This window comes from Zootoca vivipara, chromosome 15, assembly GCF_963506605.1.
Source record: "Zootoca vivipara chromosome 15, rZooViv1.1, whole genome shotgun sequence".
In the NCBI taxonomy this organism is placed as follows: Eukaryota; Metazoa; Chordata; class Lepidosauria; order Squamata; family Lacertidae; genus Zootoca; species Zootoca vivipara.
This window is the reverse complement of record NC_083290.1, coordinates 17,305,900-17,324,042: the sequence shown is the minus strand read 5'-3', so window position 1 is coordinate 17,324,042 and position 18,143 is coordinate 17,305,900. Positions and strand designations below refer to the sequence as shown.

At 47.0% G+C, this 18,143-nt stretch overlaps 1 protein-coding gene across 3 annotated transcripts in view; it reads left to right on the top strand.

Moving 5' to 3' along the window:
• The window catches only part of ETS1 (ETS proto-oncogene 1, transcription factor), a 112,874-nt gene extending 95,915 nt beyond the window's left edge, over window positions 1-16,959 (top strand). For 2 of the 3 annotated variants that reach the window (XM_035138940.2, XM_060268403.1), the window contains exons 9-10: window positions 9,349-9,467; window positions 10,149-16,959. In XM_035138940.2, coding sequence (XP_034994831.1) covers window positions 9,349-9,467; window positions 10,149-10,364 — 335 coding nt within the window. In that variant the 3' untranslated portion in view covers window positions 10,365-16,959. The remainder of the gene's footprint in view (window positions 1-9,348; window positions 9,468-10,148) is intronic. The other variant, XM_035138942.2, reaches the window with a different exon arrangement.
• The last annotated feature ends 1,184 nt before the right edge of the window (window positions 16,960-18,143 follow it).

Below are 18,143 nucleotides of genomic sequence, written 5' to 3'. Positions count from 1 at the left end.
TTGGAACTGGGCAGAGCAGCATCAAAAGTCGCTTCTGAGCATGCTCCGGCCAGTTCCAAAATGGCCGCCGCGCCAGAATAAACAAGGAAAAAACAAAAAAATCCGTTTTTTTCAGCTAAGAACAGCTGGAAAAACGGGGATTTCCCGGAGAATACGGGAGACTTGGCAGCTATGCTTATGGCCCCCTAAGCTGGCCTGCTGCCTGCACATGCAACAGTGGGGGCTGCCCAGTTGCCAGTGTTAAAGGAAGGGGGCGCTCACATTAGCAGCTTAAAATGCAGCAAGGTCACACACACACACACACTGCATTTCAAGTCATGTTTGCATGGGGTTGTTCAGGTCAGAAGGGGGGTGGAGATGTCTTCACCCAACACCCATGGCCTTTGGGGTTTGCCCCTTTCCATAACCACCCAAACTTCTATTCGCGAAACCATCCTCTGCACATGCACACATTACCACTCACTCATCCAGTTTTCTACTTGGACTGAAGCGGGTTTGAGACAACAACACCTCCAACAGCAGTATTTCTCAAGGAAGTACAGGATCGCTATGGATTATAGCTAACGCAGTGTGAACCTAACAAAACCTAACAGTGGGAGAGGACTGGATGCAGAGTAAGCGGTCGTGCGAACGCACCTTCAAAGCCGGAAGTCTGCTTCTGCTCATGGGATGGAGGAGGACTGCATAGGGTGCCTTTCTTTGATGGGTGCCTGGTTTAAAAGCTCTCCTTTGGAGGATCCTCACAGATGCGGGGCCACCACCAAAAGGCCCTACTGGTTTTGTTCCCCCAGCATGGTGCCCAGATTTAGGAACAGAGACATGGCAAGATCCAAACTCGCCACCACCTGGGTCAACTCAAGCTGCATTGAATTTCCCAGGAGGTTGTGAGCACCACCTATTCCTTTGGCCTTAAAGACAGAATTGTCATTGCTCACATACTGCAAAGAACGAGGTGTGTCATAAGGCTCGCAGTTCCTAGCATGAGGTTGCCTTTGAGCCGACAGAGAAACCCAGAAGGCGAGTCCTTGCCCTGCTTCAGTAACTCGGCTTCCACCTGCCTGAAGTTTGCAAATGAGAACAAAATTAGCTCTTTGCATTCATGGTTGGCCAGTGTTGCAATTTTGTTTTACAGGCTGTCATTTTACAGTCTTGTCCCTTAGGTGATGGAAATTGCAACAAGAATAGTCCTGCTGACTGCACAATTCCCGCACGGGTCTGTTTGTCTGATGATAAAAATACTAATAATTATAACAATAATAATTTTATTATTTATACCCCACCCATCTGACTCGGTTGCCCCAGCCACTCTGGGTGGCTTCCAACATATAAGAATAATAATAAAACATTAAACATAAAAATGCTTCTGGTGTAAGCACGGCTCCCGTAAGCTTGGTAACAGCTGCCGCAATAACATATAGGTGAGATCCTCCTCCTCAAAAATCAACAGAATCTCAAGAAAAGGGAAGAAAAGAAAACCCATCTACATGGGACCCTCTTGCGCTCCCTTTAAACTTTAAAGTGGATGCTTTTCATCTTTGAAAGAAAAAGTTTCATCACCTTGGCTCTGATCTTGCCCAAATCCTGAACTGTTGCAGATGCAGCCAAGAGCTGTCTCTGCTGAGGCTCATGCACACGGGGACCTTTTGGGCTTGAGTTGCACCGGTCCTCCGAGCAGAGAGGGGATAGGCTAGGACTGGCCATGTAGTTCCCACACCAGGCTTCTCCATTACAAAGCAGATGAAAATCTAAGAGTTGAGGGACTCCTCCTGGCATTTCCAAGCTCCTGGCTAGGTGTGCTAAAACGGAGGCCTAGAAATCTGCCATGCAAATGTGTCCTGAGGGGAAATGAAGCTCTTTCCAAAATGGGCAAAGCCTCCCATTGTTGTTGTTGTTGTTGTTATAATACTAAATTTTTATTTATACCCCGCCCTCCCCAGTCAAAACCAGGCTCAGGGCGGCTAACACCAATAAAATTACAATAAGACATAAAAGAAAAGAAAACAATTAAAATACAGATTAAAATACAATATTAAAATTTAAAATGCAGCCTCATTTTAAGTAGTCCATAAATCCAAACCATGAGGGAGGAAAACACAGGGGTCAGACTGAATCCAACCCAAAGGCCAGGCAGAACAGCTCTGTCTTGCAGAGCTGTGTGTGTGTGAGACCTTGCTTCTTCTTCTTCTTGTTGTTGTTGTTGTTGTTGTTGTTGTTGTTGTTGTTGTAATATTTGCACCCCGTCCATCTGACTGGGTTGCCCCAGCCACTCTGGGTGGCTTCCAACACATATAAAACATAAAAAAGAAGCATTATGCATTACACACCTCAGCCTTGATTGTTGGTTGGGGGTAGGTGAGTGGGGCTGCAGATCATAGCCATGGCATGCTCTGCCACATCCTGTGGGTGCTGTCATTCAAAGTCCCTGGGCAGATGAGACCTTCAAATAGCACCCCCCAAAACACATTACTTTGTACCCCAAAGACTACCTGAACAGAGCTTTCAGAAGGGACAGGGGAAGTCATACCCAAAAGCAGGAATGGGAGAGAACAGATAAGCGATTATTTACTTGTTACTAACATGGTTGCTTCTCAGTTATAAAGGTTAATCCTTTTCCTCTTCTTTCAAGCCGCTGATGTGCAACAAATAAGTAGATATGTTTAGACAGGCAGGCGGCTAGTTTGCTTACTTATTTTCTGCCTCATAGCTTCACAACCTTTGCAAGCCCTACACTCTATTTCCTAGTATTTTGTCCCATTGAAATCAGAGCCCAATAAAATGTGGGCAGCTCTCATTTTTACAGCTGCTTTGCAAAGCGTCACTGGGAGAATGACAAAAAGCATGTTGAGGCCAGATAAAAACCGCAAGCAAGTAAACTTCCCCTAAACCCCAGATGTATAGAAAAGCTACATTTTAGATATGGTTGATATTCACTAGAGTTCAACGCTAACTGTATGGTTCGGTTGAGATGGTTGCATCCCAATGTGTCTTGCAATTATAGGGTGATAATCTTTTGAATGCGGTTGTTTTGAATGTTGTCTTCCAGGACAGAATGTGACAGGTTAGAGATATTGATTGCGGGAGTCTGGTAGGTCTTGGTTGAGGTTGGCAGAATCTAGAGCCAGCCCATTGCCTTTCCTTAAACCCCAGTATTGGTTACATGATGGAACATGGTTCTTCTGACCAGACTAGCTAATAGTTAGTAGAACCAAGGGGAGCCTCAGACCCATGTGATGTACCTGTGGAATGTCAGGCAAAGAAAATAGGGGCACAAGCGTAACACCCTTATTTTCATACCCAAAGCCCCTGCCCCACTCCCCATCCTGCCTCATGACACACACCCAAAGGCTTTACTCTGCCTGCTAGGCATTGCATAAATTGATTCTGCAGCATCCATTGAAGATACTGCTTCATAGCCGACTAACCTCTACTCAGAGTAGACCTATTGAAATTAACGGACTTAGGTTAGCCATGCCTATTAATTTCATTGGGTCTGCACTGAGTAGAATTGGCATCGAATACAGCCCTTTGTTTAACTATTAGAGATGCTAATAGAAAAGATTAACTGCCCCCCAAGAGGCTTCATGGTCTAAAATATTCAGCAGGAGCTGCAGCAGGTGTCCCTTTGGCATTCAGGTGTGCTCCCTCTCACCTGTGCATGCTGGAGTCGAGGTGCCCCACCCCGTCGCCACGAAATGTCACTTCTAGGAGACGCAGGAATGGGTCACTCAGGAATGACATAGTTACCAACTCCCAACACAACTTCAACAAGGCATTCCCAGAAGGCAAAAATAGAGCCAGTGTCTTGGCGAGGGGTGGGGGTGGGGAACAGCGCTAAACGGAGTCTGTGCATAGTAAACTGTGGCAATTGGGAGCATCTGGAAGTGGTGGCTGTAGATGTACATTTGCCACACACCCACGCCCAGAGGGACTTTCTCCTCAAACAGGGTTCCCACTGTAGTCCCCATTTCATAATCCGTTCGACGAGTCATATTTCCCCGGTGATGCCAGAGAATTCCTAGCGTGTGACTGTCTCTCGACGGTTGCTACTCAAGGGCTCCCTTCACTCCTCCGGGGGCGAGACAAGGCCCTCCTTTGTCAGTTGCATTTAGCATGTGAGCCCCCTCTGGCTGCCTCTATTCTTAGCACGTGGCGCTCCCTCGCCAGGACAGAGGTCAGCAGGCCGCTGTCAAGGGGCAGGCCGGAACTTTCTCCCTCTTCCTGGTGGGTGGGGAAGGGGGTGATGCCTTTTGTGGCAGGTGGGGGGGCAGGTCTTGCCTGTGCAACTGACTGGGCTTGGCAGATCCTGCAATGGGTTGAGCTTGCCAGCCTCCGGCTTCCTTCCAAAGTCTTTGAGGATCACGTCACAAAAGGCAGCTTGTCGTCTGCTCCCACAGCATCCGTGTCGGAGGGGTCCTCCCGTTTGTAGTGCGCATACTCTGTATCTCTCAATGGCATGGAGGAGAGCCCAAGGATCTTTGAGTTCCTGTAGAAATTTAAGTCTGAACCAGAAGGTGGTGGACTCTCCTTCATTGGAGGTGTTTAAGCAGAGGTTAGGTGGCCATCTGTCAGGAACTATTGAGCTATGATTCCTGCATTGCTTTTTTAAAAAAACAAGACTTTTTGAGCTCCACTCTCCCTTTCTTCCTGCCCAGAGCAGCCCTGACCTCTGCCTGCCTCTCCAAACCAACAGGGCCTCAGTGGTGGCAGCCTCTCCTCCACCTCCTTGCCTGCTGTCCAGCAGCCACTGCAAGCTGCCCAGGGGAGGAGGCCAGCAGTGATGATCATGGAGAGGCAACAAGATGCTCCTTTGCAGCTGCCACTGCTGCTGCTACTCAAGACAAGCGACAGCTCATCCTCCTCTCCAAGCTCAATGGCAGTGGTACTGGCGGGGGAAATAGGGACATTCCAGGATCAAATCAGAAGCCTGGATAGTTTTCGTAATTCTGGCACCATCCCTAGAAAATAGGGACACTCGAAGGGTATGTAAGCAGTGTATTATAACAAGGTGCAAGTGAACTGGGATCTCTACGCCAGGAAAGACTTCTTCTTCAAGCCCAGGGCTGAGTATGAAGGTGGTCAGAGGCACACAGTGATGGTTGCTGTCTTTTCCTTTCTCCTTTTCCTGGTGTTGTGTTTGCTGATCCTCCTTGTGTTTACTGTTAGCTTGCAGGAAGAGCAGGAGGCAGGTGTGGTCCTTATCCCTGAAATCTTGGCTCCTGCTCTAGCTTCGCTTGGCACAAGAGAGGGGCAAACACAGAGCAGGCAGCTCTCGCCAAACCTTGACTTGTTAGGAATGGAAATGCCCTGTCGCTTGAGACGCAGGACTGAACGCTTTTCCTCCTGGGCAGCCTTCTGAGGGCCACAGCGCAGTGGTAGGCAGCGCCAAGGAACAACAGGTGCAAATTTTACCATCTTAGAATAGGCTAGTTCCTACATACACAGCCAATTCAGTCAAGCCAATAAAGAGGCCTGATCAGAGTTCAAGGACATATTTCCACCCAGGTGAAAACAGGAGAGAATCAGGGCCTGCAATGAGTTTCGAGGGCCAGTTGGCGAGGCCTCAAGGGCCACATTCCACTCCTAGGCTTGGGGCTTCTTGCTTTTGTCCTAGGAAGTGATGGAAATTCGGGGGCAGCCAATGAGGGCTTTTGTTTTTAGTTTTGTTTTGCGCTTGCCTCAACATTTCGCACCAACTTTGTACCTTCGCTGTGGATTTGTAGGTGGTAAATAAGAAGCATCTGCTGTTACTGTGGTTGCTGGTGTTGTTGAGCAGGGCTGATTCCTGCCCTTTCTTGTTTCATTGTTTGCTTTGCAAAATAGCTTTTAAAATTATGAATTGAAGGTCATTGATTCATCATTCACCCACAAGAGGGGTGAGTGCTCTTGCACTCGGGTCCTGCTTGTGGGCTTCCCAAGGCCATCCGATCATCCACTATGAGAACAGGGTGCCTGGCCTGATCCAGCAGGCTCTTCTGATGTTCTTATTAGGAATAGATCCATGGCATGGAAGGGAAGCCAACATCTTCAGGAGGCCAACATGTTCCCCAGGACTGTGGAAAAAAACCAAGGCCGTTGTTTTTTTGGAGTTGCATATCCAAGCTAGCTGTGAATTTCTCAGCATCTTGGAAACCCAGCTCATGGGAACTTGGAAGGTTTTCCTGGCTGGTTTGCCAGGCTGGTTTAGATGTGGTCCACATGGCCACAAAGAACTTGGCAGGCTGAAACGGGTGTTGAAGGGCCATTGCAGAGGAAGGTCACATTAAGTTTAGGAAGCTGTTTCCTTATACTGAATCGGACCCAAGGTCCGTCTGGCTCAGCAGTGCTTTCACTGACTGGCAGCAATGGCTCTCCAGGGCTTCGAGCAAGGAATCTCTCCCAGCCCTTACCAATAGATTCCAGGGACTGAACCTTGAACTTTCTGCACTCCCAGCTGATGTTCTGCCCCTGAGCTATGGTGTCACTTAAGAGGTAGGAAAAAAGGAAGAAGGTAAAGTGTTTGAGGTGCCTGGATATTGAACATCAGGAAGAACTTTCTGGCAGTAAGAGCTGTTCAACAGTCGAGCAGACCCCCTTGGAAGGTGGGCTCTCCTTCATTGGAGTTTTTTAAGCAGAGGTTGGATCTGTCATCGATGCTTTAGCTGAGGTTCCTGCATTGCAGGGGGTTGGACTGGATGTCCCTCAAGATTCCTTCCAACTCTACAAGTCCATGATGCTGGAGGGGAATCCCTGACAACCCAGAAACCACAGCAGACCTCAGGAGAAGTTGCCCGTCTGCTCTTGAGTGCTGCTGAGTCAAAGAGATGAAAGGGAAGCTTTTTTTCCACTTGGGAACCACATTCCCCTCTGGGTAACTTTCCAAGGGCCACGTGCAGAAAGTAAGCAGAGCAACCAATGCTCTGCCTTCAGAAAGTAGTCTAATTTTGACACATGCTCCCCTCTCCCCTGCATCCTGGACTCATAAGAGGCATGATGGGTGCTGAAGGACACATTTCAGCTGGGGGGGGTCCTTGTGGGTGAGGGGTGTGACCTAGAGAGAGTTCTGAGGTCTGGACATAGAGACCTCATAGAGACCTCAACGCATTCAACTCCTCCCTGAACCTGAGGTTCCCCACCCATGATTCAATATATTTGTCCAACCCAGTCAACCAAAGTAGACAGGAGGTGACAGACTGTCAGCCCCTCGGTGTGTTTGTGTGTGGCTGGAGACTGGAAACTGGGGGTGCAGCTGACGCTGAGTGCCCGGAGGTGGGGGATATATAAAGCACAAGCCCTGTGAAAGAGAAGCGAGAAGAGCCAGCCATTCCTGGTGGCCTATTTCTGGGGTCTGCCTCCTCTCACCTGAATAGCCACGGCGCTGACTCACTGGCTCCGAGCATTCTTGCCCGGGGAGTTTTTGCAGCTTGCTCCTGCATCAACACGCCTTGGATGGAGGCCAAATAATTTCCATACCTGCCTCCTCTTATCACATCTTGGTAAACACTGCCAGGGAACAAAAAGTCAAGGTCAGGGGAGGCAGCTGGCAAGACACGGGGGCAGGAGCGTGCCGGAGGTCAGGTCTCGGCCAAGAACCCTTTTTTTGGCAGGTGGGAGGGGAGGAGGCCCGTGCATCAGGGAAATGGTGCCTCCTTGACCCAGATGCAAAAAATAATACTAATAATGTCACCTTGCTTAGGCAACTGGGGAACCAGGGCTGAATCTTTGCCCAGGAGTCACCCTGCAGATTTTTGCGTTCAGCAGGTTTGCCTCCTCCTCTACTGATGCCCTTGGGACCAGGCAAAGGCTTTTTGCAAGAGATGTGCCATGTGGCACCTCCCTGCTGCTGCCCCCCCACCCACAAGCTCATCCACATCATGGACTGGAGACCCCACAGCCCAGGGGCATCACGGCTTGCACTGTTTGGATTAGAGATGGCTCAAAAGACAGCTCAACCTTCTCGGTGGACGCCATTGCGTTGCCCTCTGCGATCTGACAGGGGAAGCCCCTTGGACTGTTTCCCGGGCAGCAAAGGGGGTCCTTGGATCAATCCTGCTGCCAGGGAAGCTGATCCTAACCACTCGTTGATTTGACGAATCTTGAGCGGGCATGTGGGCGGGCTGCTCTTGAGAGGCGGGTCCAGCCCACCCCTCTGGTGTATAATGAAGGCCCATAGCTTGCACCGGAGCTGCTTCTCCCTCCCTCCCCATATCGCTGTCACATGTAGCTCTGCTGGACCTTGCAGTAGCATAGTCGGCTGCCGTATTTGGCCCCAAGTTGGAATTTCCCCTAATTCCAGCATTCTGGTTTTCGCCATCCTCATGTTACTCATCACAACTTTGGCGGTTTAGGCTTTGAATAGGTATAGTCTTGGACAGAGGGGAGGTTATGGCCTCTGCCTGCCCCTCTGAGAATGGAGTATCCCGCTAAAGGGATCTGGAGGAGATGCTTCTGTCCAGATGCCCAGGTGGGGGAAAGGGGCCACAGCACACACACACCCTGATGCAATCCAGCAGGGGAGTTATTTCTTCATGTAGGTCAGGGACTCCCTCCTCACTTCTGGTTGACCCCAAATGCAAGTCCTTCCAGCTTACTTTTAGCCCACTTTTGGTGCCTTGCCATGCAAGGAGAACCAAAATGGCACCAGCTGGGTGTGCCTTTTGTAACATCTAGCTGAACCCTCCAATATTGCATAATACCCGTGTTTATTAATAGCCACAATATCCAGAGGTGGCTTAAACCCAGGGTGGGCGGAGGACCTTTGATCTGTAGGCCAAATTGAGCCAGCCAAGTCTCCCCATGGTGAGGGTCTTTCAAAAGTGGCAAGCAGAGTCCTTTGGGTCACTAGCCTGGCAGGTAGAAGACCACTCAGCCATGAAGGGTTGGAAACTTGGTTGGTCCTAGTGGACAAGGCACCTTGCTGTGGATCCTGTTCTTCTTCGTTTTTGGAAATTATTTGTATTAGTTTTCCAATAAGAACATCCAAGTAACAAATCCATCAAATCATAATCCAATTAAAAACACCAAATTACAATCCTAATTATTACTTTTTCAGGCTGCCCATACTCTGGACCTCTGAAGTATATCTCCAATATTATCATTTCTGCCTTCTTCTTGTTGTTCTCATATTTTCCACATTCCGATCTTAATGCTTTAAAGTTCCCCGTCCCTGGCTGTGTGATTCTCAATCATGTTAGCGATCATATATCCTTTCATCCATCGGGTACAGTTTTATTTGTGTATATATCTTTTTTTTTTCAACTGTCAATTTGCCACTGCAGCTTTTCCTGACTTCATTCCAATCATCCGATCCGGGCTGTTGTGTATGGATCCCATTCTTAATGCTGTTGGGGTCCTTTCCCTTTGCTGTCTTAGGTAGTGGACCGATCCAACTGTGGCAGTTCCTGCTGGAGCTCCTCACAGACAAGTCCTGCCAGTCCTTCATCAGCTGGACGGGCGACGGCTGGGAGTTCAAGCTCTCTGATCCAGATGAGGTACGTATGGGCCTGAATCAGGTCTGGAGAGACACTCGTGCAGTAAGGGAAGGAATAAATAGATAAGGACCTAGAGCAGTGGTTCTCAAAAGTGAGTGGTACTGCTCCTGGGGGGTGGCCCAAATCCCGGGGGGGCACTAAGAGATAAGGGGACAGCAGATGGATTTTGGAGATGGAAATGACTATGAAACTTTGAAAAGCTGGTTTCACTGAATCAAATTTATATTTTGTGTTGAATTAATTAAACTAAGGGCTTATCCACACTTACCTCTCTTCTGTTCTTATCCATGCTTGAGTAAGGGGGGGGAGTGTTGTTACCCCTTAAAAACCTGCTCTTTAAAGCTCAATTGGAGCAAATGGCAATCTAATACCCAAATTGACGTATTTAAAAAGTCCACCTCCGGTCTCTCTTCATCGCCTTTCCGTCCCTTCTGCATCCATACCAGATATTTACACCACTGCTAAAGGTCTAAGAATCATGGAGTATCCTGGGAACTCTACTCCGTGAAGGATGCTAGGAACTGTAGCTCTGCAAGGTCAGCACCCTTAGCAAACTACAGTTCCCAGGATTCTCCATGGCCGTTAAAGCTGCTCGAGAGTATTTTGCGCAATTTACTTCCCTTCCCTTCTGAGCTCGCCAAGGACTTTCAGTGATGTTTCTGGTGTGCTTGCCGTTCCCAGGTTGCAAGGAGGTGGGGCAAGAGGAAAAACAAGCCCAAAATGAACTACGAGAAGTTGAGTCGCGGGCTGCGTTACTACTATGACAAGAACATCATCCACAAGACGGCCGGGAAGCGCTATGTCTACCGTTTTGTGTGCGACCTGCAAAGCTTGCTGGGATACACGCCCGAAGAGCTGCATGCCATGTTGGATGTGAAGCCAGATGCAGATGAGTGAAGGGACCGAGCAGGCAAGAGCAGAAGTCCTTGTAGATGGATTCAGGGCATCCATCTAGGCGTTCAATTGAACTTCTGTCATTTTTTATTTTTTTTACTGTCATGGTTTTCCTTTTGAGAGAGAGAGAGAAAGAAAGAAACAAGAATTTCCACTGGTTTTAAAGGTGGGGGAGGGGACACATGCTTTTGGATGAAACTGTGACATATTTTGGCTGGGAGGAGAAAAAAAGATTTGAATGTCCTTGGAGAGTTTTATTGGGGGCTGATATTTTAAAAGTCAGTGGGGGAAAGAGCCTAAAAGTTAACCGCCCTGTTACAATCGCATGATAAATAAAGAACTCCTCGCCCTCCCCCTGAGGTGCCATAAACTGACAATCCATAAGCTCGTAAGGTTCCATTTTGATTTTAAGAGTGAGGAGTGGCCTTTTGGGGTGGGTGGGGGCAGAGCATCCTCTTCTGCAGGGAAGCCGCATTGGTGGTCCTAAATAATTTTGCATTTCAAAGAACAAGTTTGCTTCTTAAGAGGGACCAATACCTTTTTTTAAAAATTTGTAAAAAGAATGTTATTTTATTAAAATTTTGTGCCAGTATTTTTCTCTAAAATAGTCTTAAGCTCTAAGATGGTCTCGGTATTGCAATATTGTGTTGTCGTTGGTTTTTTGGGTTTTGGTTTTGTTATGCCAGCTGCGAATTCTATCAGCATTTTTTGGGTGGTGGTGGGGAAATACAGAGGCTATGTAAACCCCTCCAGAAACAGAAGCGTTTAACTGTTCAGTAGAAAAATCAAGATATACCCTAGGAGTGGTAGGTGGGGAGATATTTTTGGGTGAATGACTGTTTTGCTTTCACGCAATGGGTCTCCCACACCTTACTCTGTTTTGCTCTTCCATTACAATTGGTGAATCAGTTTTGTGTCTTTGGGAGGGGCTCTTCCGATCAATAATTTTATCTGGACTTCCCTCCACTTTCCCTATGCCAGGCATCCCCAAACTGCGGCCCTCCAGATGTTTTGGCCTACAACTCCCATGATCCCTAGCTAACAGGACCAGTGGTCAGAGATGATGGGAATTGTAGTACAAAACATCTGGAGGGCCGAAGTTTGGGGGTGCCTGCCCTATGCCTTTTCAAGATATATTGAAGAAAGGTTTTTCTTCCAGCGTTGAACTTTAGGATTGTTTCCAATCCCCTAATTGGTGGGAAGACCCAGCCCTTCATATCTCATGGGTTGTTGGTTCTTCAGCTTACAGGCCCCAGTTCCTCAAAATCTCAGGTTGTGCTTACAGTAGAATGGGGCACTTTGTAAACAGAATAGCTCTTACCGCGAGGGTCCCCTAACCGTTCTCAGGTTACCAGCATGCATGTAGGAGTATCGTGGAGGGATCTGCCTGCCGGACCCACTCCTGGTGTGTAGAACCTTTCCACAAAGTCAACTCCCTAAGCATCAAGTCAGGGCCAACAGCCATGACCTAATTCATAGACACCCGCACCTATTTGCAGTTTTCAAGTAATCTCTAAGCCAAACTATGGCCTAGGTAGGGGGGGGGATGTGGGCTCCTGGAAGTGGAATGGATGCCATTTTGTTTCTCCTCCAGTCCTGATGCTCTGCTGTGTGTGCAAAGCCTTGAGCTCCAAACTCAGGCAGTCCCAAAGAAGCAAATGGGAACACTTCCTTCCTAAAAGTGGCTTTTTAAGTTCCTTTTTTTTATTACAGAAGAAGGCAGTTGAGGTGGTGAAGCGAAATCTACTGATTTATTTGCCTTCCTTGCTACTTTTTAATGTTCATGATTTAGCTGATGGGATCCTGATGCAATTGAGGCATTGTGCGTGTCTGCACCCTCTCCACCATCCCTCCCCAACTGTGATTTACAGTGACGACGCCTTGGTTTACAGGCCTGAATGTATCCTTGGCAAAGGAGCCACACCGAGCCCACCTCCCTGAGTATAACTGCATGGCAGACCTGATTGTAACTACGTGTTTGTCAAATTCACACTCAATAATTTTTACATCAGCCCTTAATGGGTCCTAGATCCACATCACTGCGGAAATGTATTGTGTGAATTGGCCAGAGTTCCCTTTAGAACAAAACTGGATAACTTAAATCTGTGACCTTAAAGTGGCAAATAGTTGAATGTATTTTATTTTTTGCTTCCTGCTGAATCATTTCAATCATGCAGAGTTAAAAGAGGGGGGACTCCTGGGTCAATGACAGGCCAGCGGAATTTGAAGCAGATCAAGTCTTGAGATGATAACGTCTCAGGTTGGGCTATAAGAAAAAAGAGCAAACACCGTTGTTGCTGAGGTCCCTTTCTTACAAATGTCAGAGGAGGTGGTAAATCTGTGTCTATTTCAAGTTGCAGGCTGCAGCTGGCAAGATGGAAGTCAGTCCAAAACAGTTCCCTGCACACACAAAAAGGCAGACAGAAGGAAGGAGTATAACTGTAATTAATTGAAAAACCAAATTCAAGGTTGTGTCCAACTAGGTTCTACTCAGAGCACAGACCCATCGGAAGTAATGAACCTAAGTTAGTCATTTTTGTTTTATGTATTAAAATGTAATTTATGAATCGCTTCCTATGAGATATCCTGAATTGATAAAGAGTAGAAAGCACATCAACAACAAAAACATACCTAACTGCTCTGAGTAGAACATTGGATAGAACCACTGAAGTAGAGATGGGGAACCTTTGGTTCTCCAGGCGCTGCTGAACTACAGCTCCTCTCATCCCCAGAAAACATGGCCCAATGGCCAGGGGTGATAGGAATTGTAGTTCAGCAGGCAATGGTTCCCCACAGTTGCCCCAAACATTACATCCCTCTCCTTAGCATTCCAGTCTTTCATGTGCACTGGCTGGGATGGAGTTTATTGGAGGAAGAACACTTGATACTTCATGCCTCTGACCATTTGGCTGGGAAGAAGGAAGAGCTTCCATGTATTTAGCCATGGCTGATTGGAGATCTGGGCTTTGATTGGTGGGAGTTAAAGCTCAGCATTTCTCGGGACAACATAGGACATAGTTTCTGAGTCAAGGATATCAATGGTGGATATTCCTGGAATGGGTGTAATGATGACTGAATCTCCAGTTCAGCTAGATTTGATTCCAGTAGAGAGGAAGAAGAGCCTAAGATGAAAGGAAAGAGGGGGTAGTGGAGGTGGGGAAAGGCTGTATCTGTAAAGCTAAAAAAAGGGTGACTCCCTTTCTAGCATTTAGTGCTTTTCAGCCAGGCATTAGGGAGCCTTTGGCTGTCCAGATGTGGCTCAACTACAGTTCCCATCAACTCTGGGCACTGCCTGTTTGCTGGTGCTGAATGGGAGCCAGAGTTTGGCAACATCTGGAGGGCCAGAGGTTCCCCACCCAAGCTTTAGATCAGAGTTTCCCAAACTTGGGTCTCCAGCTGTTGTTGGAATTACTACTCCCATCATCCCTAACAAGCGGGACCAGCGGTCAGGGGTGATGGGAATTGTAGTCAGAAAACAGATGGAAACCCAAGTTTGGGAAACACTGCTTTAGATGTAGGCAAAGAGGGGAAAACACCTGTGGCCACACACCAGCCAACAGGGAGAGAGAAGAGGACATGAAGCTATAGGAAACAACCAGTATTGCAGGTGATGTTTCTGTGTCCCAGAACTACTGAAGCCTGCTCCTGTTTCTAGTTAAACATCCAACAGGGACAGTTCCACTGGTCTGAAAAGCATAGTCCCAAAATGACCAATTCACCTGGTTCACTCAGGTGTCAGCTGGAAGTTACACTACCCATGTGAAGCTACACCAGAACCTTTGGCGTGCTTGTCCGAGAGCTTTTGAGCACTGAGTTGTCCCATCTGTTGGGTGAACTTTGGAAACTTCTGTTTCTGTTTTCGATTAAGCACAGCTCACCATGTTGTCCAGACTTGACAAACTGTGGTTTAAGATTAACTGTGGTTTGTTGAAACAAGCCAATTACAAACCATATTTTAAGAAGCTGGATTGTTTCTACAAACCACAGTTTAGGTATCAGACTAAGCCCTTCACTGTGGTTGAACTGAAACCAAGTAGAGCCTTCTGAGCTCTTTGCAGCCACATTCGAAGGTTGGAAAGGGGGTGGGAGTGGCTCATCCTTGCAGTGTTCAACTGTGCCTTGCAAGTGATTAATTCAGTAATCCCAGGAAATTCAGTTCAGAAAAACAACAAATAGCCATTTTACAGCCCAATGGCATAAGTTGTTGGGTTTTCTTTGCAAAAGCAATTCCTTCACTGGAGAGGCAGATTAATAAAGAGTGGGAGAATTGCCCAGTCCAGAATCCTGCCACTGGCCTGGATGGAATCTGATGCAGCAGCTGGAGGGAAACGAATATGGCAAATCCAGGGCTGGGATATTGTCCTCCCTTGTTCGGGGAACAAGAGAACTTTGGGTCCTGTAGGTGCAAGGCCTCTCTCTAGATCCACCCCAACATGCCCGTTTTTCCTCCTTCCTGACAACAGAGCACTGATGGGGAACGATGACCGCAGAGGTTCCTGTGGCCACAGTGAAGAGGTCTCCATGGGTGGACCTCCTCAGTAGCCTCTAGCCCCCAGGGCACCCTCTCAGGGCCCACAGGATTGTCTCTTTAGACAGTATAGTATTATATTGCAGCCTGCTTCCTACTTACCGTTGAAAATTCTGATCTGATATTTAAACAACTTGCTCTAACAGATATGCATAGGGAACTTGGAAGACACCTTTGCCAAGGATAGCTTTTAATTAATATCTGAAATATAAGGACACCCAGTGCTTTTTTCTGGGGGGGGGGAGATGCAGGGCTATGCATACCCCTAAACATTTTGTAAATCTAAGTTTGGCCTCTTTGAGGGGCAGTATTTAAATATCAGTAGGAAAATGAGAGTACTGTACCCCTAAACATTTTTTAAGGGGGGGGAAGCGCCGAGGACACCTCTCTACATTTTGGGTGCCTTTTGAACCTCACTGTCTTTAGAGAATATATCTGTGGACCAATCCACACATGACAAGGTTTGGATCGTCGGACCAGGAACCGCCGTTCATTGTGGCTTCCTGCTGTGTGTGTCTGCATGTTGGTAGACATTGCTGTCTCATTCTCACGTGGCCTATTTCAGTGTACGTTGTTCAAAAGACCTACGCCTAAAAAGTGTTGAGTGTGGAAGCATCTCTCTGTGGCGCTGTGTTGATGCGCCAATGTGCCTCTTCCTGCAATCATGTGCCTGGAGATTCACCTCCTTCCTTCCTTCCTCCCTTGCTTCCTTCCTCCCTCTGTTCTGTTTCTGACGGGGTCTCCGTAGCGCCAGTGAACTGTGCACTCCATTCCAAAGAAGTTTGAATAGATGATAACTGATGTATACATATATGTTTATGACAGAAATATCTCCAGGAATTAACTGCCTCAGTGAAACAAGTTATTATTTGAGAAGAAGAAAATGTATGTTGTTTGTACAATTATTATTTTTTGGTCTTTGTTTTTATACCTGGTTTTTGTTTTGTTTGTTTGTTTAAGCTGATAATTTTAGAAGAAGAAAAAGATTGTTATATTATGCTGTTCAACTATTTTCCAACTTGTATTTTCATATAATTTATATTTTATAGAACTGAAAGGGGGGGGAAATAAAACCTTAAAAAGCAAGATTTTTTTTAATTAAAAAAAAGGAGAAAAAAAAGCAGGTGCTTTTTAGGAAAAAGAATACCAAACTCATCTGAGGTAGCTTAGAGATGTAGCGATGTCTGTATGTGTGTGTGGGTGTTTTTTAAAAAAGAATTCCAAAATGCAACTCCCTCCCACACTGAAGACTTAATAGGGAGTGGAGTTGGTTTTGTTTTAATTGCTGATGCTGGCACATCATTCTTCTGGAGAGTCTTTTATATACTGTAGCCTTATTTCATATTGTATTTTAAACCATTTGAAATTTTAAAAAAATAAATAAATCACAAAGCTATCCCCTGGCCTGGTCATGGTTGTCTGCTTGGCCTTGTCTTTCCCTGAAGACCACAGGTCACATCGGGGTGGGAAGAGAAACACGTACAGAGTGCCAAAAGGCACATAGACAACCTGCTTATGGAGCAGTCATCCCCACTTGCTTGCACGGAACTTACATAGATGTTTGATTATATCCAGTCTGTGTTCAACATTCATTCAGTAAGGTAAGTAAAAGCCATGTCGGATCAGGATCCTGTTCTTGCAAGAGCCAACCAGGTGCCCCAATGGGAAATCCACAAGCAGGAGCCGAGCCCAAGTGCCCCCTCTCTTCTGCAGCTTCCAGCAACTGGTATTTAGAAGCATTGCTGCCTCTGCGCACCATTGTCTCTCGAGACAGATGGATACCAAGGACAAAAATAGCTGCCTCCAGCTGCGGAAGCAGAGCACAGCCTCCATCATGACTGGTAGCCAAAGACAGCCCTCCATGAATTCGTCTAACCCTATTTTAAAACCAAATTGGCAACCATCACAACCTCCAGTGGGAGTGAGTTCCATAGTTTAACTATGCACCAGGTGAAGATGTTCTGTCTTGATCTGTCCCAAATGTTTCTTCTTAAACCACTTAAGAGGTTTAATTATTTTATTGTTGTTGCTGTTGTTTATTAAATTTTTGGGTCACTTTTTCTTGCCAAAGGCAACTCAAAAGCCAAAGGAACAAAAACCCAAATAGATACATTAGAACAATATTAAAATACATTAAACACACCCTACCCACTCTATAAGAGGACAAAGACCTGGTTAAAGGGGAAAGGTTTTGCCTGGCACCTAAAGATATATAACGATGGTGCCAGGTGGGCCTCCCTAAAGAGAGTATTCCACAAATGGGGAGCCAACACTGAAAAGGCCCTATTCTTGTGTTGCCACCCGCCAATCTTCCCATGGGTGGGGCACAAGATTGCGAGGTCCAAGTTGGTTCACATAATCAAGCGGTATGTAAATTTCCTACAATAAAACAAACTTTCCAGTATTGAGCTTCGTTGGCTGTCCCTGAGTTCTGCTGCTACGTGTGACACATTCTGCATCGCTAAATATTACACCAGCAGCACAGGAAGAAGATGTGGAGGACGGCAATTTTCCGCACAGTCTGGTTCCATACCCTCCCCAATTTTCATGCCCAATATCGGAACGTCAGGATGAGCACACCTGCCAGTCCAGTGATCGCCAGCAGGGTCGCATCAGGGTGCCGGATCAAAACCAGGACTTTCCAGGATCCAAACCAAAGTCACGATTGCCTTCTGTGATCCAAGATGTCCTGCTTAAACAAGGACACTTGGGGTGTGTGGGGGGGTATGTAGTTCTGGCTTTCCTTACAGCAAAACCCAGCAGATTCTCCCCTGTGTGCTCTTCCCCACATTTGATCTCAGAACTGGGATCAGAGGGGGTGGGAACGGGAATGCAGGAAAGACCCAGTTTGGGGGGGGGGATTCAGTTCTGAAGGATTTAGCAGGCACTTGCATTTTCCTTCAAAAGCCCCCCCCCTGACACTGCTGCAAAACAAATACAGTGGTACCTCGGGTTACAAACGCTTCAGGTTACAGACTCCGCTAACCCAGAAATAGTACCTCAGGTTAAGAACTTTGCTTCAGGATGAGAACAGAAATCGTGCTCCAGCGGCACGGCGGCAGCGGGAGGCCCCATTAGCTAAAGTGGTACTTCAGGTTAAGAACAGTTTCAAGTTAAGAACAGACCTCTGGAATGAATTAAGTTCTTAACCAGAGGTACCACTGTAGGTGGTTGGGAAAGCTGCCTCTTCTCACAATACATAGTAAGCACATACCGTACTTTTCCGTCTATAAGACGCCCCCATGTATATGACG